This window comes from Pygoscelis adeliae, unplaced genomic scaffold (genome assembly GCF_000699105.1).
Source record: "Pygoscelis adeliae isolate BGI_AS28 unplaced genomic scaffold, ASM69910v1 Scaffold167, whole genome shotgun sequence".
NCBI classification, from domain to species: domain Eukaryota; kingdom Metazoa; phylum Chordata; class Aves; order Sphenisciformes; family Spheniscidae; genus Pygoscelis; species Pygoscelis adeliae.
In genome coordinates, this window is record NW_008825428.1 from 5,847,495 (window position 1) to 5,872,122 (window position 24,628).

A 24,628-nucleotide genomic window follows, 5' to 3' on the forward strand; every position below is an offset into this window, starting at 1 on the left:
CCTTGTGAAACCTCATGAGGTTCACACAGGCCCACTTCTCGAGCCTGTCCAGGTCCCTCTGGATGGCATCCCCTCCCTCTGGTGTGTCAACCGCACCCCTCAGCTTGGTGTCATCTGCAAACTTGCTGAGGGTGCACTCGATCCCACTGTCTACGTCACTGATGAAGATATTAAACAGTACCGGTCCCAATGCGGACCCCTGCGGGATGCCACTCATCACCAATCTCCATCTGGACATTGAGCCGTTGACCACTACCCTCTGGATGCGACCATCTAACCAATTCCTCACCCACCGGACAGTCCACCCATCAAATCCATACCTCTCCAGTTTAGAGAGAAGGATGTTGTAGGGGAACCGTGTCAAAGGCCTTACAGAGGTCCAGATAGACGACATCTGTAGCCCTTCCCATATATGTATTTAAGCAATGGAAATTACTCTCGTCATGATATATGGGGATTTTTCCTTAACTCCATTAACGCTAATAGGATTTAAGTCCATAAATCCCCATCTATCTCCGTATGAATATAGCCTTTCTCCCTCATTTTGCATGAACCTGCAATTTACTAATGCTTCGTTTACAGAAACAAAAGCTACAGTCAACTTTAGAATAACTGTTAAATGAACCTGAATTAAGAAAACAAAGGATTTTCAACACGTCACCTTTGCTCCTAATTTCTGTTCTTTAGTCTAGTAAATATGTGCTGGAAAACCTTTCTACTACAAACACTTTACATGAAGCATTAACCTTGAAATTCTTTCCTTGAATAAGTTGGAGTTATTCTGGCATCATTTAAAAATTCAGTTCTGCTCTCATGTCTTCATTCTATTCTGAATACTTGGTATTTCATGCACTCTAGGTGTGTGAAAGAGCTGTACACTCAGTGTTTTTATACATCATACCCACACTGTAAAGGCATATCCTAAATCATATCCAAAATGTTGAAACCATTTTATACTTTAAAGAGTAAAATTATACATTTTATTAAAAGAATTTGTAAGAACCTGTTTTCTACATAGTCTTTTTCCTTTTGCAAGGGAATACACAGCATGCTATCAAATATGGTCATTAACAACTGGTAGAACAAGAGGTATTACAAGACTGTGATTCAGGTTTTAATGTTCTTTAAAAGTCAAAACGATCACAGCAAAGTGTGTGCTGATATGCATTTTTTACTGACTTCCGCTTCCCTGTATCATTACTGGCTTTACAATGATGGTGCCAGATCTCTTTCCCCTTCCCCACCAAATCCCTCTAGATTCTCATGCCAATTTACACCATAGTAAAACTCAGCATCTCTCAGACAGTTTGTTTTTTTCAACAGCACAAAATAACCCTTCTGACTTCAGGATCTGTCTCACTTATCATGTAGTCCTCAGCGGGCCCAGTCATCTCCTACAGCACAGAAAGTGGGTTCTGTACCTTCTCGCAATCCCAAAGTACTTTTCTTTGTCCCTTCAGCTAGTTAACCATCTTACCCAGGAAGCGCTACCCTGCCATCTAGATTCACCAGACAGGTGTCTCTAGGCAGGGATCTACAGATTGTCACCTTCCTCCCTCTCTCCAAAATGCAAGTAATCCCAGCTCACAGGCTTCTCTGCTCCTCTGCCTCTAGTGCTCCAGCTTGCAGAGGCTTTTACTTCCTCAACAACTTCATCCAGGGATTTTGACACAGGGAAGCCAACAAAAATCAGCTCCCTCTAGCTGCAGCCTTCTCCACAGTTTGGAAAGGTCCCAACCTGCAAGCCTCTACAAAACATTATCAAAACCTAGGAGCAAATTTAATCCCATATCCTTCTTTCCCAGAAAAAAAAACCAGCCAGCTACCTCCTCAAGGCATTTCTTGTTGGAGGCTATAAGCCAGTGTGAACAGATATTGGTCAACACTTTATCACAATCATGAAGATACTGAAGGTGAATTAAAAACAAATATATCGAATACATGTAACTGAGAAAAAGTATGTATTCACTATTTCTTCTTTACCTGTTTTTAATGATAAAACAATAATCTTCAAAAGAACTTCTGGGGAATCTGAATTTATTCCCTTTCTTTAAAAAATAAGCAGTCTTTACATTGCCTGATCTTTCAATCAGTAGATTTCTTTTTCAGTTTATAGATTTCCAAAACGTAAATGTATAGGAATATATGAAAGCTAATTTATTGGCATAACAAGATTAGTTAAAGAAGATTTCTAGTCTGCTTTCCATCTAGAAACATTGTGTGCTACAATATGTGGGTTCTCTCACAACCTTCTTTTTAGTTGCTCTATCTTCTTTTAAAGATTTAAATAGAATGAGGGTTTAGCTACTTGACTCCTACTAGGATTGAAGGGATAGAACACTGAAAATTTTATGTTTCTAGTCAGTCTTTCTTAGTTCCCTGTTTTGCAATATTTTTTCCTTATTTTTGTGAACGTTATGAAACTGGCTACTCTACAGTTTCAGAAAACTGAATATATAAAATACATATATAAAATATAAAATACATTTGTGCCTTGATGTAATGTATATTATATATAATATATAAAATATATAAAACAACACTTTTCAAAATATATGTTTATACTTTACACTGGTTAAGTCTTTCATTAATTTTGGTTAATTTTACTGCAATTTTTAGATATTTATACTAGACCTTACAGTGTAACAAGACTGTTTCCCAGCTTAGCAAAACGTAGAGAAAATTTTTCAGATTTGTGTCTGTGACTACTGTTCTGGTATGACTGTAGTATTACAAACCACAGTTTTTGAGATCTATCGAAATAAGGTAGGATTGGCTTTTCAATGAGTAACTGCTACTTCCACCCCCTTCATCATCGACCTAGTGGAAGCCCATGAACTTGACATTTCTTCTTTCTCCCTTGCTACTCGTCTAGGCCCACATGCACTAGTTCACAAGGTTAATTTCTTCATGAAAGGAGCAGGTTAGCAAATGGATACTGAATGGAGTTTGTGCCTATTCAAGTTTTATTTAGTTGCCTAAGTGCATTTAGTGTTTTTAGAGGTGGTCTTAAAAATCCCTAAGAGTCCCTGGGTTATCTAGGCTGGTAGACATATCATAGGATTGCAAGAGACGTGCATCTTTTTGACCCAGCAGCTGAAAGGCAGAAAATTTTAGGGCTTTTCAAATACCACTAGACATCTTTGTGTAGACAAACAAATTGTTCTCTTTCTCCTCAGTACTGGTACAGTTCAAATCCACATTAACTTTTATGTGTTGCCATAGCATCAGTGTAGAACCTCTAAACCAACATGATTTTCCTGACAGACTTCTTGGTGCGCTTCATGCCTATCAATAGATTTACAGATAACTCATATCTAATCAAGTTTGTTTAAAGTTAGAGATACATCCCTTCCCACAGCCCATTTTAGCAGATGTTTAAGCTGCTGGAGTTAGCAGGCCCAGCTTCTGGACTTGAACTAGTTCAGCTTTACCTTTTATTGTACCCTATTTACCCTATTCTAGACAATGTCATATTTACCTTCCAACAGAAGGAAAGCTTCAGGGAAAGTTAGTATGGAATTCCCAAATTCCTATTTGATCTAATTAGGTTATATTTCCCTGAGGAGATGAAACAGAGGATGATTTCAAATATGTTTTCAATAAAGATTTCTGCTATTAGCCCATTCAGTCATTCATCGAAACTAGTCATATTTTAAGTGCTAACATATAAAATGTATTCATAACAAGACGGAATATATAGTACCAAAAATTCATCTGAACAAATGAATAATCTCAGAAAAACTCAACTTTTCGTTTAGCAAGGAATACCTTCTGCTGTTAGAGCAAAAGCATCTTCAGGGACACATCCTTTATCTGCAGAAAAAAACCCAGAACCTTTTGTCAACTGAGAACACGGCAAAGATCAATGAAGACAGAGGCTTAGTGCATGATGTTTGTTCATGTAATTGTCATGTCCATTTTCACCTAATCCCTTATACTACTGCTTGAAAGCACCAACATTTTAAAAGCCCCTGAGCTAAAGCTTAAAAAAGCAATTACATTGAACAAGTTGCAAAATGTGATTTTAGTGTAATGCATTAGGAGTTGGGAACACACAACTTCCATTAAGAATAGAAGTAATATATTCAATTATATGCAATTAATAAATATTCTAGGACATGCAGTAAGAGCTGTGACAAACGTTATTATACAGTATGTCAGTACTGTGTTTAATTAATTTTTTTTAAGAGCAAACATCCTAGATATCAACTAGCTTTTGCTTTTGATATGATAATTATTTGTGAGCACAGAAACTAAAATCCAGCCATTGCTACTGATAATAAACCAGAAAAAAACCCAACACTAAAATTAACTAAACCTGTCCATTTTGCAATGTTTCCATCCTAAAACCCGTGGAAAATAACTTGGTTTTTGTAGCACACTATTGGATTCAATAGATTTTGAATGCTTTGTAATGAAGACAAGGGAGTCAGAAGCTAAAAATCAAGGAGTCCTCACAGAAACTACTGACTATATTCTTCTTCTTTTAGCTATGGGTTGAATGACAAAGACTGATAGCTCTGTACTAATAAGCATCCTGTAAGTGACCCCATACTTTCAGTAAGGGAAAGACTGAACTGGAGTAGTGACAGAACAGTTCTCATCCTCCAAACCATTAATAGTGTTGGTGAATATTACATTACTCAACCCAGAAGAAAAGAAAGTAAGTAACATTCGTTTGTCCCAGGCAGAACGTTAACAGACAGCATACCACTTCAGAATCCAAGGTTATGAAAGCAGGTGACACAACTAGGAAGAGCACTTGGTGCACAAGTAGTGTACATACTTATTTGCTGAACTCTGAATTTTGATTTTGTAAGGGAATCTGAGACATCTGATATCACAAGCAGCAATTTTGAAGTCCTAGTTTTAGCTAGTTCTTTGCCAAGTAAGTTCTAGTTCTATTGACTTCAATATGACGATTGCTGGGCAGTTATTGGAGTCAAACTCCGCAAAGGAATTAGACAAAATTTAAATAAAACTTTAACAAAACTATTCACAGAACACCCACATGGATACTTAGTAGTTCAGAAGCGTAAGAAAAACAAACAAAACGAACCAATCAAACACAAAACCAAACAAACAAAAACCCCAGAAAGATTAAAAATATTAATGAACACCTTAAAAACTGATTTTATACATCCATGGACAAAGAGAGAGCTTTTCATCCAAAATCCATCAAAAATCTTTTCTGAATAGCTCAAATAATTTCCTAGAGCTTCCTGAGATCAGAGGCAAGTTAGCCCTCACCCAAATCCCCAAACCATCTGGCCTGTCCTACTTAATGGAGGGGGTAAAAGCACCCACCATTTTCGAACTAGTCTAGGACTAGAACTTTTATCCAGGAACCAAACAGCCCTTACTGCTCATCCTTAGCCTGCAAGGGCTCAAATCTAGAGATCCTAATCACCAACAAAGTGCTTAGCCAACTAACTTGAGGCAGGACTAGACAGGAAAGTTTTCCATGTCTTCGTGTATGGAACTGCATACTTGCCCTTATACAGCAAAATTGCAAGACTCACAGGATTAGAAAGAAAAATTGCAAGAGGAAGGCTTTCTCCTAAGGCCCATTGATGATGACATTCCTTTCTGAGGGAGGAATCCTGTGGTTCTGGAAAATTCACAAAGTTGCTTCTTACTGAGGGAGTGGTGCAGTACTCCCAGCATCTCTATGGGTTGTGTAATTCCAGAGTGAGAACAATAAGGTCACCCTTAGTTCTACCCACTGCCAAAATCAGTTCTGGAAAAAGAGCTTCCACGTATGAAATTATCCAGGGACAGATCATCAGGAAGGATTCAGTGAGTCAGACAAACTTTATCACAATCAACAGCGCATCTACATTGCTTCTTGTAATGAATGCCCTACAGCTATTCAGTACAGAAAAGCATGTTCTTAGGGTTGTTTGGCATTAGTCAAATCGTGTTCCTCTGACACAGATTTGACGTGTCAATTAAAGTTAAGTACTCAGCGATCAATTTAAATCACAGTTAATTTCTCTTTAGCTGCTATGGTAAATCTCTGACAGATTAATGAGTTACAGTTAATGGTGGAGCATGGAGTCTGTCGCAATTTTTTTTCACTTAATTGAACTGCCATACAGCATAGATATATGCACTATCCTTGCTGCAGTTCAGACCTGTAATAATGCAAAGATGTAATAAAAAACAGTCCCCTTATTTGCAATAATAAATTATGCCAGTGAAAAGATCACCGATGTTTATTAGTATGATAAGCAAAAGGATGAGCTGTTTCAGTCCAGCCTAAATTTATTGATAATTAAGGATGTTCTTGTCCTTAGATTTAAAATGTTTCCTTCCTCTAATATTTACCCTTCAATATATTTACAGATGGCAATCAAGTCATCAATCAAGTCATAATACAAGTCCTTTTTATTACTGGTTTGAAGAAATAAAACTTTTCCTGTCTACTCTCACAAAACTGGCTATCCTGTCCAGTCCTATATCATCTTTTTCTGCACCTTCTTCTATATATTCTTTTTCTGAACATGCATGACTACAAATGAGGCCTCACCACAAATAATCCCAGTAATCATGGAATTCCAGCTATTAAGCCTGAGGAAATACAGGGAATCCTTCAGATTACACAAACTATATTTACATATCTCAAATGTCAGTGTGAATTTCAAAGGTCTTCTACTTTGATTTTGCAATGACATTGGTAACCTGCATGGAAAATGACTTACTAATTTGAGGGGCTTACTTAAATTTAAATATTTGAGTTTCTATACTGGAGAAATTTCATCAAAGGCATATTGAAATAATTAGCTGAATAGCTTTTGGTCCAGTCTGAAATTTTCAGGTATGCAAAGGAAAACCAAGGAAATTCCATCAATTTACCCAAAGTAATTAGGTTACCTAAAGTGCAGCCGTAGTGCTTATGGCCAGTGAACAAATTTAAAATGGAAAGACGTTATCACCACAAAGTACTAATAAGCCACAGGGCATCCTGTCTAATTATATTAACCAAGGTGGCAATAAAAAGCATGTCAAGTTGCATGTTTTTCAGAGACTGAAATAGCAAATTTAGAAAATCTCACCAGTAAAAATTAAAACTATTAATGTGTTCTGTAACATAATAGCTTTTCATCTACAGCAATGAGAACAAGAAAACAAACTTGAGAGAGAAGACAACTATGACAAACAATCTGTATCCGTCAAGTCCCCACATTTTACTACTTTGGTATCAGTATAACAAAACCCAAAATCATCCTTCAATTTTTGTGACATTTTCTAAAGTAAAAAAAAATAATTAAATAATTCTAGCTATGATAAGGAAAGCATACGTTGCAAGGAGAAAACTCATTGTAGAAACTGCAGAACAAAAATGTAAGTATTATGTTTTTACTGCTGTCCCATAGCAGTATCAAATTTAGTACTATACTGGATTGTGCAGAACCCATCTGGTTCAGAAAATAACCATTTTCTACTTAGTTTTCCATTTTAACTTCCAGTTGTGGAGTTAGTCTTAAGTCTAAATTTTATTTTCCACTGTATTACATAAAAATTAAAATAATAAAAGGTAAAATTGCTAAGGGCTTTTAATTAGCCTGTTGCAAGCAACCTATTTAACAAATTACATAAAGATTAAGAAGTCAAAGTATTTTGAAGATAAAATGCATAAGGCAAATATAATATTTTGTAGAATAAAGGCAAAAGATGTTTTTCATTTACCGAAGAAACAAAATGGAAAATTAAGTGACATATGCTCTACAGCATTCCTTTTTAGGTTGGTGTACCAAGGATGCTATACTGAAATATGAAACTACTAACACCTAGTACCTGAGCACCTGATAACTCAGCACTTGATAACTTTTTTTTTTTTTTTTGCAGGGGGGTTGGGGGATGGACAGAGGGAGAGGAATGGTAACACACACATAACTGTATGACCAAATACTCTCATTCCCTATGGGGTGATAAACTAATTCAATAAAACAAATAGCCCACTATAGTTACAAAATTATACTTAATTTGAAGTGTCTCTTCAAGACATTGGTTACTTTTTTAGGCCAGGATTACCTTGGGTCTTATTCTTCCAGATACATATTCCTCTCCCTTGTAACATCTACTGAAATAATTTAAATTATTCCCTGTGCCCCTGTGCCTCTAGTAGTTCCCTCTAGTTTTGCCTTCCTTTTACTCCAGGTCACCCTGCTAATTTTCATTCCTCACTTCAGCCTTCACATGAGCAGGTCTGTCCAGTACATCTGTGATAACTTCTTTGGTACAGAGGATCATATTCAGCTTTCATTACAACAAAGTAAATTCCAGTCCATGCCATTGTCTGCAAAAAGCTTTTCCAGCATTATGTCCAATGGAGCTGTCAGCAACAGCCATAGAAACCTGGAAAGGGAGAAATCTAACCATTGGGGGCTATTAGTCTGTGCATGCATGTAATCTACAAGTACAGGTCTTTGCTCTTGGTTGATTTTCAAGCACTTGCGATACATGTAGTTACTAAAATTAGTAAAAATGTATTCAAACAAGTCTTTACATTTTTCCTATGATTCGGCGGAAACTTAATAAACAACTCTTTATATTTTAGACCTTAGTAAATGCATCTGCTTTCTATGCTATTTTTTATGACTTCACCAGAAACTCAAGTATTTTTCAATACAGATCTTTAATGGACATGAACAAAAAATTGCCATAGTTATCAGTATAAAACAAAAATCTTCACAAGAACAATATTTCTCATAGTGCCTTCAAATTTCCTCTTAGCAGTGTTCTCGGAAAGTCTGTAAGATTTCCATGTTAAAATTCTACAGTGAGAGAGAACAAATAAAGCAAGAATCATTTGACTACATTATGCAAAAGACAAATCTAGATTTCACTTAAATGGGTATATTAGTCAAAATTATAATAGTATTTGGAACTGCAGTAGGTAGAGCTCTGGAAGATTATTCATTTATGTATGAAAATCTGATGATTTGTTTCAAATGGCAGCATTCAAAAATTATGAGAACAGGTGATAGGCAATGTTCAAATGAAGGGCATATTTTGGAAATTTGCTTTTATCTCTCTTTCTCAGATCTAGAAGGATTGCAGAACAAGTGCCTATTAAAAAAAGTGTTAAAGAAACCAGTGAGAGTCAGGCAATTAATATCTTGAGTATTTGTGCGAAAGTTTCCATAAGACAGTCTAGCTATATTCTGTATGTTATGGGAATATAGATGTCTGTATCAGTATAATGAAGAAGAAATCAACATATTCTGTAAGTATTTTAGATTTCAGTGTGTGCTCAAAATTCTAATCAAAATGTTAGTACTGGAGTCCATAATGGCCTCAGCCTCAGTATGGATAGCAAAAAGCAATTAGCTGATGTCCCAATTTTGATTTTGTTGAGCCCTATGAAGCAGATGAACAGTATCCTGACCCTCTAAGAATGTTCACTCTGTGGCTAAGGGTTTCAAAGGACAGTGGAGCAAGGGCAGACCCAAAAATCAGTCTCATTCTGTAGAACCAGAGCACAGCAACTCTTCAGAAGATGGCAGCCTTGAGGTTATAGAAGTGGCTGTGGAAGTCACCACAACTTAAATGATGATTTCTTGCTCCCCTCAAGGAACCTCCCCAGCACAGAGTTATTTGAGTTAGGAGTCACACTTCCAGGCAAGTGGCACGTTAGAATAGTAATCCTCTTGTAGGAAAACAAATCAATTCTGGCAGTTTAATTTGGGTCTCTGTGTTTGCATCAAACAACCCTACTTGTTTAAAGCAGTTAAGCCTTATGCTCACAACGTGTCATTATAAACTGAGACCATGAATACTTGTCCTTCATGCAATAGCAGTCAAATGTATCTCTTTGCTTTTGATAGATTAGGAATTTTTTTAGTGAATAATGAGAGCTAATTTAAGTCAGAATTTTCAGGGGAGAGAACAATTAAAAATAGCTTCAATTGCTTCAATGAAAAATTTAACTAGGATTTTTTTCATCTTAAAGGCTGGAAACAATTTAAACCAATAAACTTTAGGCAAACTGACATACAGAATAGCTTAATATAACCTAGAACAGATTCCTCCATTTGTCTTCCTCCATTTTCCATTTTCATTTCAACTTTCTGCTATGCATTTTTCACCTACTCTGTCTTATACATATGAGAAGTCCCTTACTCTGTAAGTAATCCCATTCATAAACTCATCATATCCTACAGAGAAAAGTCAAATAAATAGGCATACTTCAGGTTATACAAATTAAAAGGTAAAGCTTGGGTTTGGCTGAAGTGCAGATGAAGTCCTGAGGGCTGCAGTGCTCACACCCAGTGCCCCAGGTTTAGAGCTGTTTCCTTCAGTGCAACGTAGTCCACATGTTGGAACAGGCAGTAAAAGCCGTCACTGCTCCCACATCCTGCTTCTTCCTGGGCTTTTTTAATTTTAAACAGGAGTTTGGAAGGAGAACTGGTACTACATGGTACTTGGGATATCATGCAAAGAAATAAGGGTATTTCAAAGGGTATTATGTCCTCTTCCTGCATGGAAGACACCAAAAGCTCAGTTCTATGCACACTGAGGCACAAGCTCGTCTAAGGGTTTTGGCTTACTTTAGGAAAAAAAAGAAAAGAGGCTTGTTTCTGTATCTGTAAAGTACTAATCCCTGGCTCTGGTTTCATCATGCCATGGTGCTAATTATGAAAAATACCAACGGCTTCCTTTAAGAACTTTTTATGGCTCTTGAGGCTGTCAATAGCCGTGATGAAAAAGAAGGGAAATTTCTTTCAGTCCCTTTCTGAAAGGGGGGTTAACAAATTAATTAACAATTAAAAAAAAAAATTAACAAATCCTATGCTTTTTTCACCTGGCATTTAATGTTATATGCTTCCATTTGATCAGAGAGCCCTTTTCATGTCTGCTGGAAACAATAATCTGAATTAATTTCATTCTCCAGGTGTAGTTTTCCACTTACTGGTTTTGTCTTGAAAATCTATAAGGTTATATGAATATAAAATCCTCTACTGGGACTTTCTCTACATGATATGCAGTATTTTCTGATTATCAAGCAACAAATGCTTGGTAAGCATGTTTTTAGCATATTTGGCTACCCTTGTTCAAGCTCAATAATTAAATTGACCAAACGAGCAGGATGCTGAAAATATAAAAAACTATTTCTCATGAGTAAATGTTGCATATTGAGGTTCCTGTTATTCTTTATTATGTCTGTTGGCATCGTTTTCACAACTGTATGGCTACATGTTCCAAGTTTCATAAGACCAAATATTGATACAACATTGGAATTTCAACAGTACCCATAATTTCTACACCAGTGGGGTTTTAACTGGTTATTCTAACCACTAATAAATACTACCCATAGTTATTGGCCAAATTCTATTGCTCAGCCTTGAACATTTCATTTCCCATTCTGTCTCAAAAAGTTTTCTTTTTAAAATTGATTTTCATTGTCTTCTTCAACAATAAAAAAGTGATGTTATTTACTTCTATTACATTTAGAAGTGTCATGTAAGCTCTGACAACCAGCTCCCATATCCCTTCTGCAACTAACATGCCTTTGTTTCTATTTTATTTTTATCTTCTTTCATTAATGCAGTAGTGCAAATAATGAGGAAAATCATATTATGACTGTTAAAAGTATAGTCCCTATGTCCTTATGCTCAGTGTCTCAATTCTCTCAGTTCTTGATATAATTTAATGAGATGCTAATATGCACTTTTATTTAAAAACAAACATTTTCATCCTTCAGAGTGGTGAAGTTTTAAGAAAGTGTGCAGCCATAAATACAACATTGTCTCTGACAGAGAGTATATACAACTCCAAAATTACTTCCAGAAGTTTGAAGCACTCCATTCGTCTTTCCTATAAAAATATGTTTCATTAAGACAGGACTATCTGTAGGAATTAAGGTGACTCCACTTAGCTCCACTAAGCTCGTTTATCATAAGGAGTTATATCATCTCCACAATATTTGAATAGAGAAGACACATGTGTCTTTCTCATACAGCTCTATGGCAAGGTACTTCTCACACAATTTTCAATAGGGAACTGAGGCACAGAAAGTCTAAGTGGTGTGTCTAAAATATGTAAGAATTAGAGAGAGAAAAAATAAATTAATTGAGGTTTCCTTCCAGTGGGACAGATTCTCACTGCCTAGGAGAGGGAAGTGGGAATGCCTCCGCCAGGAGTTGAGCAGGAAAAGGTAACTCCATAAAACTCTTTTTATGCTTCTCTCATTTTGATTTCAAGACAAAGCTACTGTAGGGGTAGAATTGTATGGAGTTGTATGAACTGTACACAGAGGTTGGATTTCCTTAGCTTAGGATTTTTTCAATTGCCCTGAAATACATCTTTATTCTTATCCATTGTGTCCCCACTAATACAAATAAGTATCATGCTGGTATTCAGCTAAGTAATTCTTTTGTCATCCACAGATGGACAGGGGATTACATGGCTAAGAAATGAAATAAAAGCTAAATCCCTATGCTTGATAAAGCTTTGCTTGTTTTCTCTTTCATTCAGGATTACCGAGTGAACATCTTTCTCCGTCAGAATTGGAATGATCCACGCCTCGCATACAGTGAATATCCAGATGACTCTTTAGACTTAGATCCATCCATGCTGGATTCAATTTGGAAACCTGATTTGTTCTTTGCTAATGAAAAAGGTGCCAACTTTCATGAAGTTACAACAGATAATAAGTTGTTGCGAATTTTCAAAAATGGAAATGTGCTTTATTCCATCAGGTGAGTCTCTAATCAAATGATTTTTTTCAGATAGAAGCTGAAAGTGTACCTAAGAATTGCTAATGGAGATTTTCAGTTGCTAGTCATGCAGAACTATCACTAGTAAATGTGAGTTTTGAACATAGAAATTTATCATCATTACTGTTCATTGTTAATTATAAAATAGAAAATGATCCCTCATTAGGAATATGCATAGTGAAAATAATAAGAAAAGCATCTTTCCATTTTAAAGTACAGATACTGAGCCTAGAGGAGCTAGGACACTTGCACAGAGCAAATAATCGTGAGGTATTATAATTTGAGCTGGCCTATGTATGAGTTTCACATGCTGTAGCTTCCAATGTCATGACAACCCAATGTTATTTCTTTTTCACCTTTTTGGATACTGCAGTTGCACTTCAACATGGAAACATGACCTGTTTGAGGAAACATGAGATTTAAAGACTAGTTCACTTACTGCTGGAGATGGAGAGAAAAGTGGAAAGTAAACTTTTGAAAAGGTTTAAGAAGCTGTAAGGAGCAATCACATATAAGTATTGACAATATCTAGTTATTCTACTCCTTTACTCTTCTCCCCACTTTTCTTTTATTAATACAGATATTAGTAGGCATTTTATCACTATCTTCAAAAACCTGATCTAATGAGAGACACATTGAATATACGTATACTAATGCCCCATTAGACACGATATAGGTTTAGTATTAATACAGTGACCTACTTGTGCAAAATGTTACACTTTTCAAAATAAGTATACTTCTTGTCCACTTAGTGTTTTGCTTTGCATGTTTTTATGCTACTGCATTAATGGCTAATTGGATTTTTTGAAGAGACATCAGGAATCTGTAAAGCAGTTTGTATACTAAGAGAAAAAGAAAACGTTTGTGACTTGCGTGGATGTATCAGTGGCAAGGGAGTCTCCTCCCTCCCTCCTTCCAGTGCAAGTGGGCAGCGTCTTGTCAAGCTTACACCAGGAGAAAGGGTTAGGTTAAAATTCCTACAAGCATTTCATATCCAAAAGGAGGTTAGTCTGCCAGTCTGGGAACATAATCATTCTTCAGTGTCACAACATGTATTCTGTCACTAGAAACAGATGGAAAGCAAGTAAAAAGGATCCCTTCCCCGGACCCAAGTATAAAGTAGAGCTAAATCAATTATCTCCAGGCTGTCTGATTCACCGAGAGGCACTGGCAGTTGTTCCACTCTAATCAGATAACTCCTCCTCTTTGCCCCACTCCCTCCAGAGTCGTACAACACAGAGTATAGACACCACCGCTCAACAGAAGCAAGTTTGGATTGCAACTTCAATAGAATTCAGATCAAGTTCATGGTCACATGAAATGGGGGAAAAAAAGAAACATGAGAAATATTATGATATTAAATTATAAAAGCAAACATTGACTGTGATGAAAGCAGATGCCAGATAGCTCCTGTGTGTCTTATGAAGCCAGAAAGTTTATGTTGCCATGATTTAATTAAGAACTATTACAATTTCTGAAACAGATTTAAAATCATACAATTGGCATCTGAGTTTGTATGTGAATTTGAGTCAGTTAAGCTTTTGATCAGGGGAGACATGCTAATTGCTAACGTGCTGATATTAAAAGAAAAAAAAAAAAAAGAAGATTTCTAAATTTGTTTTTTCCTTTCATCCCCTGATGTCTCCTCCTCCCCTATTTGCATTGGAACAATTCAGACAAGAAAATAATGAGAAGGTTCCAGTTCCTGATTCAAAGAATACTTAATATAAAATACTAAAATATTTACTGAAGCACAAAGTAAAGTCCAGGTGCCTCTTCTCTGAAATGACTTGCCATGTTACTAGCCTACTAGTCAGATTTTGCATTTGGAACCATTTTTAATAGCATGGGAATATGGCCAGGGTCCAAGTTTCCTCCTTGGACTCTCCCCCTGCAGCTCTGACACTCGCAGGCTAAAGTGGAGTGACACTTAGCTACTGGAGAGGGAAAAAGTAGGGTAAAAGAAATATACAGCCATGCTTGCCGCCTACTGCCCATTTCCCTTTAGCCCCAATGCCAAAAACAGGGGAATGGGTTTAAGAGCAGGGGATTAGAGCACTGCCGTTCTAGAAAAGCTGTATGTGTAAGGAATTGAATTCAAGCTCCTCAGGTTTTTGAAGAAATTCTATCAACTGAACTGATAAATGAATATGGGGCAAAATTTTAATGCAAGGTTTTTTCTAGCAAGAAGAAAGGTGCAGTCATGACCCTGAATGATGAATGCATGCCTAAACATGGCCAGTGAGGGAAAACATGTGCCTTTACCTCTTATATTCTTCTTTCTCATTCCTCCAAGAAGTATCACTCTAAAGATAAGTTATTGTATTGATATAAAATGTAAAAATACCTCTTTTGCCTCTAGGTTGCAAAGTATTTCACAGGAAGTATCAGGACTAATGTGAAACACAGCTGCAGTTCAAAATAACAGGCATATTTCAGTCTACTATCAATATCATAAAATGTTATCATCTTAAACCTTTGTGTTAACAATTTAAGCACCTTATTTTAGGACAATAACACATAAATTACTTTGCCACCATGATTCACAGCTGACATCTGTTATGAAATTCTTGCAAATATGGGTAAATTTTATGTCAAGCATTTGAAATACTGTAACAGTACAATAATTCTGCTGTAGCACAAAAAAGCATTCTGTTGTTGCATTCCTTTAGACTTCACATAAAGTTAGGCAACCCTATTGAAAAATGTGTTTTTCTGAAAATCTGTAATAACTTTTTTCCACATTGTCATACTAGGCTGAGCGAATGAAATGGGTTCAGCTAATATACATCCTTTTTGAGAGCTTTCTAATGAAAAAATGTATTTTCTTCTATTTCTAATAACTTCCAGTGTTTTCATGCATTTTTCCTGTGCAGTTCTATGGCATTTTTGTAGTATATTTTTAATATTTTTTTGTGCTTTCCAGATTGACTTTGATACTGTCCTGTCCGATGGATCTCAAAAATTTTCCAATGGATGTGCAAACATGTATAATGCAGCTGGAAAGCTGTAAGTTTGAGTAATGTACTATTCTATAAATACTTTTGTTGGGATTACAACAACTATGTAGGAAGTAGAAAGACCCCTTGTAGTGGTACAAGAACAATTTTTTTAAAAAGAGTCCTCTATTTTACCAAAAGAATCTGTGAGACATGTACAATTTTCAAAGGAAGAGATTCTTTCATCCTTATTTGTACTGAAAATCAACAGTTTTGTGTAAATCTAAAGTTATTACTAAAGTACCCAGTGCCAGTTTGCCTTTATGCAAAATTTATGCATATGGGGATTCACCATTAAGTCTTCCCTGTGTTCACACATACAGGGGGACAGTAATATGGGAGTAATAACAGAGTGAGAATAACTTGAGAGTGATTTGAGTGATTTATGTGACTATCCTGAAATTGATAATAACTCAGTGTCCTTAAAAGCTGGAAACAAGACAATATATACTGAGTACCTGCTCTTCAGATTCCTGCCCTAGCTCTTCAGCATGCTTACATGTTATAGCTACATATCTGTAGCTTTTACCTAATCATCCTAGAAGGGAATAGGGAAAGGATTTACTACAAGGGAGAACTGTAGAAGATTGCACAGCATATATATGTAATATATGTATATATGTATATGCCCATGTACCTACATAGGGTATGTCACTTACACAGCGCTCATCCCCTCAACTGGGGCAGCGCCTTGGATCAGTGGAAAACCCCCCAGAAAATCTTGGGAAGGGCTGTAGAGCCCTTGCATTATGAGGAGGAAGAAGTCCATACAAGATATCATGTAGCTAGGGATAAAATGTGAGCATGATCTGACCATCAATGCTAACACTAGAAAAATTTCTAGCATCTTCCAGACTCTGGGCTTAAAGGAATTTGTAATAGCACAGAGAGCTTGACATTGAAAACACCCAGCAAAACACAGAAAGAAAAAAAGACCTGATAGCTTTCTAGTGCAGAGAAGGTCTGACAGTTTGACCAAACCAGTGTTACACTAGAATTTCAATGGAAAAAGCGAAATTACAACTCCATGTGTTTTAAATAATCTCATCATAAAGCCCTATTTGCATTATACACAAATATCCTGAGGAGAGCAGAGGAGAAGGTAAAACCAGCTTACACAAGACAGGCTTTGCAGAATTATCTTCTAGTTAACAGCAATATTTTTTATGTGAAATAAAATTAGCATTTGTTAACTCAACCCATTATATTGTACTTATCATCTCCCTTTATATCTCACTTAGAACATAAAAGAGGATGGAAAGCATACAGCAGCTATGCCATTTCAAGGCACACACACAGACAGACAAAAAGACAAAACCAAAGGTTCTGTCTGATGCTATCATCTGAGCTACCACAGGATGTGTGAGGAGGAAGGCACAGATATGCATTAAATTCTCATTTTCCTTGTTATATGAAGTATTTGTGAATTGCCTTTTCCCCTGAAAATGAAAGGACTTTGGAAGAGATTCCTAGCAGAAAAATCCTCCTAATGATGTGAAGAACAAAAAAAAAAAAAAAAAAAGGCAAAGCATTCTTTGAAAGATTCCAGCAATCTGAAGTTTCTGACAATGACAGGGGAAAAACAGCATCGTAGTTTGACACCAGTCGGCAACCAAGCACCACACAGCTGTTCGCTGATCCTCCCCCTGCCCAGTGGGATGGGGGAGAGAATTGGAAGAGCAAAAGTAAGAAAACTCATGGGTTGAGATAAGAACAGTTTCATACTTGAAAAAAAAAAAAGAGTAATGGAAAGTAAAACGAGAGAGAGAGAGAGAAACAAAAAAAAAAACAGGGATAGGAAAAAACCCAAGTGATGCAACCACTCACCACCCACTGAGCGACACCCAGTCAGTCCCTGAGCAGTGATCGCTGCCCTCTAGACAACTCCCCCCAGCTTATATACTCAGCATGACGTCATATGGTATGGAATAGCCTTTTGGCCAGTTTGAGTCAGCTGTCCTGGCTGTGCCCCCTCCCAGCTTCTTGTGCACCTCCTCGCTGGCAGACTATGAGAAGCTGAAAAGTCATTGACTTAATATAAACACTGCTTAGCAACAACTAAAACATCAGTGTGTTATCATGTTATTCTCATCCTAAATCCAAAACACAGCACTGCACCCGCTACTAGGAAGAAAATTAACTCTATCCCAGCCGAAACCAGGACAAACAAATAATAAGCACCCATCTTAATGTCAGATCTAGATTTATAGTTTTAGGATCGATAAGTAAAATATTTCAGAAAATAATTTTCTGCATATAGAATGAACATACTGGATTATTTGAAATATATTATAGATCAGAAACACAACATACATAATTTGATTAAAGTATTTCTTGGGTTTTTTCTTCTTTTTCTGGAATAAAGTATCATCTAAGAGAAGGAGGAGGTAATTATCTATCAGTCAGTATGTCAGAACTGTTTGTTGTATGGATAACAGTATAATTTTACAAAAAATTGCAGGGTGAGTATGAAAGCCAGATCTATCTTTCATTACAATGGACAAATGATAATATTATGCTTTCAATATGAGGGCGGTGGCTGAATGTGACAACAGAAATTTTCTTGACTAAAATTGAGAGATAGTTATTTGCTGCAAATGTCAAGGAATTTAGGACAATATTATATATTCAGCATTTTATCAAAACTCCACAGTGAACCCAAGCGGATAATCCTACTAATAACCTATGCCACCTTTATAATTAATGTGACTAAATAAAAGGTTAATATGAGGCAGTTGTATCAGACTACCTACAGATGGCAGGTATATTCACTATATATAATTATGCTTCAAACAGAAAGTATCATAGTGTTTGACTGAACAAGCAAAAGGTATAATTTAAAAAAAATTGTTTTTAAAAAGTTATGAAATTATTGCTTTAACAAATTCATAAAACTCAGCTGTATTTTTCCTCTCTTTCAGCCCTTGTGAGGACAGGTCATACAACAACTGAGCATTCTTGAACAAACTGGCATCTGTTTTGCTTTATAGAAACCTTGCAGAAGCTCACAATTCCCACAAACTGCACCACAGGGAACCAATACTTATTAGTTGAACAGCACTGTAGATGTTCTACTGTATTTTCCAGTAGAGCATTTTTCACTGAAGTCATGTTTTTAATCATTCAGTTCAGTGGGAGTAAATTCCCTGCTGCGCATTCACATAGTAGAAAAAGGCAACGTTCACAAAAGAAGAGCTGAACAAAATACAAATGAGTGCTTCAAAATCTAGTTACAGAGAAAGATCAAATTTTATTTCATAAGGAAGTTACAAGCAGTAAAGCTTTCCCTGTATCACCTTGCCTAATTCTATTTTACCTGTAAATCCAGACATTGAAAAATAGAGACTACGGGCAAAGTAGTTGGCCTGAGGCAGAAAATTTTGCAGCTTGTGGGAGCTCTGTCTATACCTACATGTCTGATAGCAGAATAACCAGTTAGATTTGCAAGAACAAGACAGCAGTTCCCTGAAACCGAGAGAAATTACTTTGGGACAGATCCAAAGAGGATAGGCACAGTGACATAACCTCCAAGCTCCTAGACCTTCAAGAGCAGGAATTCACCTGCCCAAAACCAGTTTCTCTCTACAGGAAGTATAGGAAGGGAAATAGACACCTTGGAGAAATACAAAAAATATCTACATGCTGGACAGGAGAGTAACTAGATTAAAAAAATATTTTATATGAGTCTGACCAATTTCCAGAACTTAGAAGAAGGTGAGCAGAAACATTCAAATTCCAGAGTCTTTGGCTAAGAACGGGCATCCATTTCTCTTTAAAATTATAGAATAAAAAAGGAGGATGGGTGCATTTAGCATTTTCCCAGTCTTCATAACAAATCTCCTGAGGTAAGAGCTGACATAACCCTGAGAGCCTGAATCCATCCAAGAATCTCTAATTTCTAGGCCACAGTGTCATACTCTTCTGTGGCTGGCTGGCTTACATTTTTTGGTGCACAGTGAGACAACTTAAACAGGGGGATCGAAGCACTAAGCGTGGTGTTTGGTGCACTCTCCAGGGAAGTGGAAGATGCGGGGTTTCAAAACGGAGAATGCAGTCCTCTCGCATCCTGAGTAAATGATCTGGTCAGCAGGCTGTGTTATAAAAACCAAAGTGGTTGCAGGAGCAAAACAGCAGCAGCCATGCTTCCCGATGTTTCTTTTTCAAGTGATCATAATTGTTGTTTTTTCCACTGAGTGCCAAGTTGGGTAGGACATTGTACAACTATGAATTTGCAAGGCCCATTTATCTCACAGTTTCTTTAAATTGTATCTGATCTTGCAAGCCTTGCTCCTGCGTGTGTTACTAAGCAAATTAGACTGTTTCTAACAAATCACTCATCTTTTTCTTACTCATCTTACCACCAGTTTACAAAGAAATGCTCACAGTCACTTATAAAGGACAGACTGTAGGTTTTAGCTCTGCTATAAAATTGTAATTTTGTTTGGTACTAGATACTCTCCTTCAATATTGATATTGTTGCTCCAGCATAGAAAGCTCTAAGAGGAAAATTCATGTATAGCTTTTCTTCCCAAATGATATTTTTATTTTTAGCCATCAAATGTAATGTTTTTTCCAAGTTCAGTCTAAGCACCTGGATTTGCCCCTGGTTAAAGTACTTCATTTATATCATGAAGTGTCCGAAAAATATTTAAGTGGAAATGTCTTCTATTTTTAAAGGATTTGTTTTACCAAATGATTTCTCAGCAACTAGAATGAGCTGCTTTTGTATCTTAGACAGGAAGCAAATGAAAATGCACATATGAAATAATCCCTTCTACATTTCTATGCTTTACTCCAGGGCAGCCTATAGGCATGTGAGATAATTTTAGTTTTATTCTGCTTGAATAAGATACAAAGAAATGTCAACTAGATACATATTTATTTCTGTGGCCAGACTCCCAGGAAAGAAATGTTTTTCTTTCATGTGCTAGAGCTTGTTGTCCCTCTCTTTTTTAAGTTTCACTTTTATCTCACAGCATTCCTTTATTCATATATTACAATTATAACTTCATGTGACATTCAATATTCCTGAATTTTCAAAGAATAATGAAAAGACTAACTCAGTTACAAAAGAAGAACTATACTATGAAAAGCAACATATGTAAGGGAGAAAGCACCTGCTCACCTCATAATTTTATTTTGATGCTTATTGTCTCTCTTAATAAACAGTGGCCTTTTTTTCCCCTTTTGATTTATGGAGGCTTTTTAGTCTTTCTAAGCAATCATCCTCCTGTTGTTTGGATTTTTAGAGAAAATTCACTCCGTACTACATGATGCTGTTACCTGAATAGTACAATTTCTTTCCTCCCAGTCTCTAAATTGGAGATTGTGCAAATGGAAAGATCTGTAAGCAGGCTACAGCAGTATAGGCTACTGCATTACAGAAAATGATGTGCGCATTGTTCCTTTCCCACCACAGCACAAAGACACCATAAGAAAGATAGTAGAACTGACGTGTATTTCTTATCTGCCAGGGAACCTCAGGTGTCTACCTGAGTGACAGTAATTACAGACACACTAGGTTAATGCCTGCTTGTGCCTGAACGTGTGGAAACCATACCTCTTCTCTCCTTTCCATTTCAGTAGCACAAAAGTTGTCAACAACTCATCCTATGGTTTCTACTCTGTGGATGGATGTCTCAGCCCACTGTGCATATCTGAAGTGAGACCTGACACACAAAGAGCTAGATATTTGTAGTCTTTAGCTCCCGACCAACGCAGGATGAAAGGGCAGTAGTAGCTGTATGAACCCACAGAAACTAATATAAAAGTGAGAGCTGAAAATCTATAGGCTTCAGCAAGGAACATTAAGTTTGAGAGATGTGGTAGAGGCCTGGGCCTGAAATGTTATTCTTCTCTGAATTTCAGGCTAAGGATAAACCTGTAACTTCCAAGGGAGAGATTCCATCAGAATGACTTAGAGGGCAGTGTAAGGGGCAGATGCTTTGCAAAGCGGCTCAGAAGTACATACAATAAAATCCCACTTTCTTGGAGCTCCAGCATAAATTTAGCCTTGAAATGCATCACAGGTGATTTCTGAAGCTAATATTTTTAGTGCATAATGTATATTAGAAGAATTTATTCTAATCTCAAGCCAAAACCGGATGTGTTAGCTTTGTCAGATCTTCTCCCTGCTGTGTTGCTTGGAATTTAGGGCACAATTCAAACCTCTGCCATGTTCTTAGGAACAGTAACGTGCAGGCAGCCTATCCTGGAAGCACACTGTTGGGATGCCTAACAGAAAAGTAGTGAAATAATTCTAGTCAACCTGACTGTAGTCCTTGCCTCAGCTGGATACCTAAAGAACTGCTTGGTTTGCCGAATAAATCCAATGTTACTCTTGGACTTGTACCTTACTAAACATTAAGGAAATGAGAATGGAATTTAGATAAATCATTGGGATTAAAAGAACTATAAAATAAATTCTGTAGTCGAACTAAACTCTCCTGTACAAAAATGCTAGATATTCAGCTCAGTTGTTTCATGCCATTTGTGTTTATTGAACAAGAGGAAAAAAGTTAGGTTTTAATATGTCTGTAGGTATTGTAAAATGGCACAAGGGAAGCATGGCCTTCCTGGAATAGACCAGAATGAGTAGAAAATTTACAAGATATATTGGTATTCAGCTGCATCACTAGTTTGCTCAAAAATTTTACTCTTCATGGCTTGGAATGATACTCTAAGGGTGGTTAAAAGGAAAGAACTTAGCAAGTAAGATTGTGTCAGCAGAAGTAAAAAAGGGGGTATCTTGGAATTGCCAAGACAATTGTGATTCAAAGGTGTGGAGTCTCTGAAGGTACAGGGGAACTGGTTGCCCTCAGTAACAAACCTTTTTTTTCTGTAATGGTGTAGTCCTTGGACGGCCTGGAGAAGAGATGTTAATACTTTCAAGACACTTCAATAATTCTTCAAGACAAACTTGTTGGATGTCCATTATCTTACCTATAAGATTATAGGCTTTTAATGCCTACAGCTGATACTGAATTGGCTAAAATAAAATGCATGCATGTATACAACCGATATAAATAGCTTGGTTCCAATACATTCTAGAGAGTTATGTGGACTGATGTGGGTTGAATGGAACCTTATTTGTTTAAGGTGGTGCTTTATTCCTATACTTTCAAAATTGGATGAATGAAAAAGGTATATTTATTATTAAGATTAATAATAGTGTTAAAAAAACCCCATAGATACAATCTACTTTTTTTCTCTCAGGGACCTCTTATATGGGTGTTGATAACAACTTGTCAACACCATTTTTCAGAAGATAAGCTTTTCTGGGAAAGATGACCGAGACCAAGGGAAAAGTTTAGTTTTCTTTTTTCCAGACACTATAGTTGCCCTTGCTACTTAGAAATATTTCAGCAGGGTCACATTCTTTTTCCCTGCAATCTTTCCTGAAACCTGTAATTGAACACGCTGAAAATTTTCACTCTAGCTAGACAATTTTCAATGCTGTCTAAAGGCTAGAATTAGTATGTCTGTCTTGTCCACCTTCTGCCAAAGAGTTTTGTATAGATTAGATTGATTAAATAGACTATCACTATAGTTTCATTTTATTTGATGTCCAGATATTCAAAACCCTGCATCAACTATTCCAAGCACAAGTCCTGACAACCACTCCTCATTCAATGCCTTATCTTTGCCACCTCCTCCCTCCATAAGCGTGATGACACAGTTTTACCTTCATTTTTTCACACTTATCACCAGCTCTGTGACAGACCATTTTCTAAAGAAAAGCTTCTGCAGGCCAAATCCTACTTTCCCAATTGTTTCAGGCCCTCTACACTGCCAATTAATTCTAAATTCTACTTAGTTTGCCAGTTCTTCATATTCATCTCAGGCAGAAGTCTCAGTCTGCTAGTACATGCTTCACTAGCTAATCACCTGGAATGACTTCAGGCTCCTAAAAATGAGTTGTTTCTTTAAAGAGAGCTGTTTGCTGAGAGGCAACAGTGCCATGCATACACACAGTTCTTGAGTTTTCCCGAGAAATACTCCCTCTGACAACCTTCTCCTCCTGGGATGATAGCCTTGTCATATAATTACCAACAGTTTATCATCTGCTTTTGCGTTACAGATGTGCAAGACAGACTTTGGGTTTATATGGACAGTATTAATGTAACCTAACCAGTCCTGTAACTTCTGAACACTGCTCTTCAACATAACAATGTGTTTTTTCTGTCCTTTCTTTCCAGTTCTATGATGACACTGCTTAGATTTTGTGTGATTAGTAATATCTTTATAGAATTAAGAGCAAACACCTGGAAAGGAGCCAGACAATAACAAATAGAATCTTAGAATCATAGAATAGCTTGGGTTGGAAGGGACCTCTAAAGGTCATCTAGTCCAACCCCCCTGCCCTGGGCAGGGACTTCTTCAACTAGATCAGGTTGCTCAGAGCCCCGTCCAACTTCACCTTGAATGTTTCCAGGGATGGGGCATCCACCACCTCTCTGGGCAACCTCTTCCAGTGCTTCACCACCCTCAGCGTAAAGAATTTCTTCCTTAGACCTAGTCTAAATCTACCCCCCTTTAGTTTGAAGCCATTCCCCCTTGTCCTGTTGCAACAGGCCCTGCTAAAAAGTTTGCTACCACCTTTTTTATAAGCCCCCTTTAAGTACTGATAGGCTGCAAGAAGGTCTCCCCGAAGCCTTCTCTTCTCCAGGCGGAACAACCCCAACTCTCTCAGCCTTTCTTCATAGGAGAGGTGTTCCATCCCCCTGACCATTTTTGTGGCCCTCTTCTGGCCCCGCTCCAACAGGTCAGTGTCTTTCTTATGCTGAAGGCTCCAGAGCTGGACGCAGTACTCCAGGTGGGGTCTCCCCAGAGCAGAGTAGAGGGGCAGAATCACCCACCTCAACCTGCTGGCCACGCTTCTTTTGATGCAGCCCAGGATAC

The 24,628-nt window shown here is 37.1% G+C and overlaps 1 protein-coding gene across 1 annotated transcript in view; it reads left to right on the top strand.

The window, feature by feature from the left end:
- Window positions 1-24,628, top strand: part of GLRA3 (glycine receptor, alpha 3) — a 74,413-nt gene that overhangs the window by 16,983 nt on the left and 32,802 nt on the right. Inside the window, exons 3-4 of the mRNA XM_009330693.1 lie at window positions 12,487-12,710; window positions 15,655-15,737. Coding sequence (XP_009328968.1) covers window positions 12,487-12,710; window positions 15,655-15,737 — 307 coding nt within the window. The remainder of the gene's footprint in view (window positions 1-12,486; window positions 12,711-15,654; window positions 15,738-24,628) is intronic.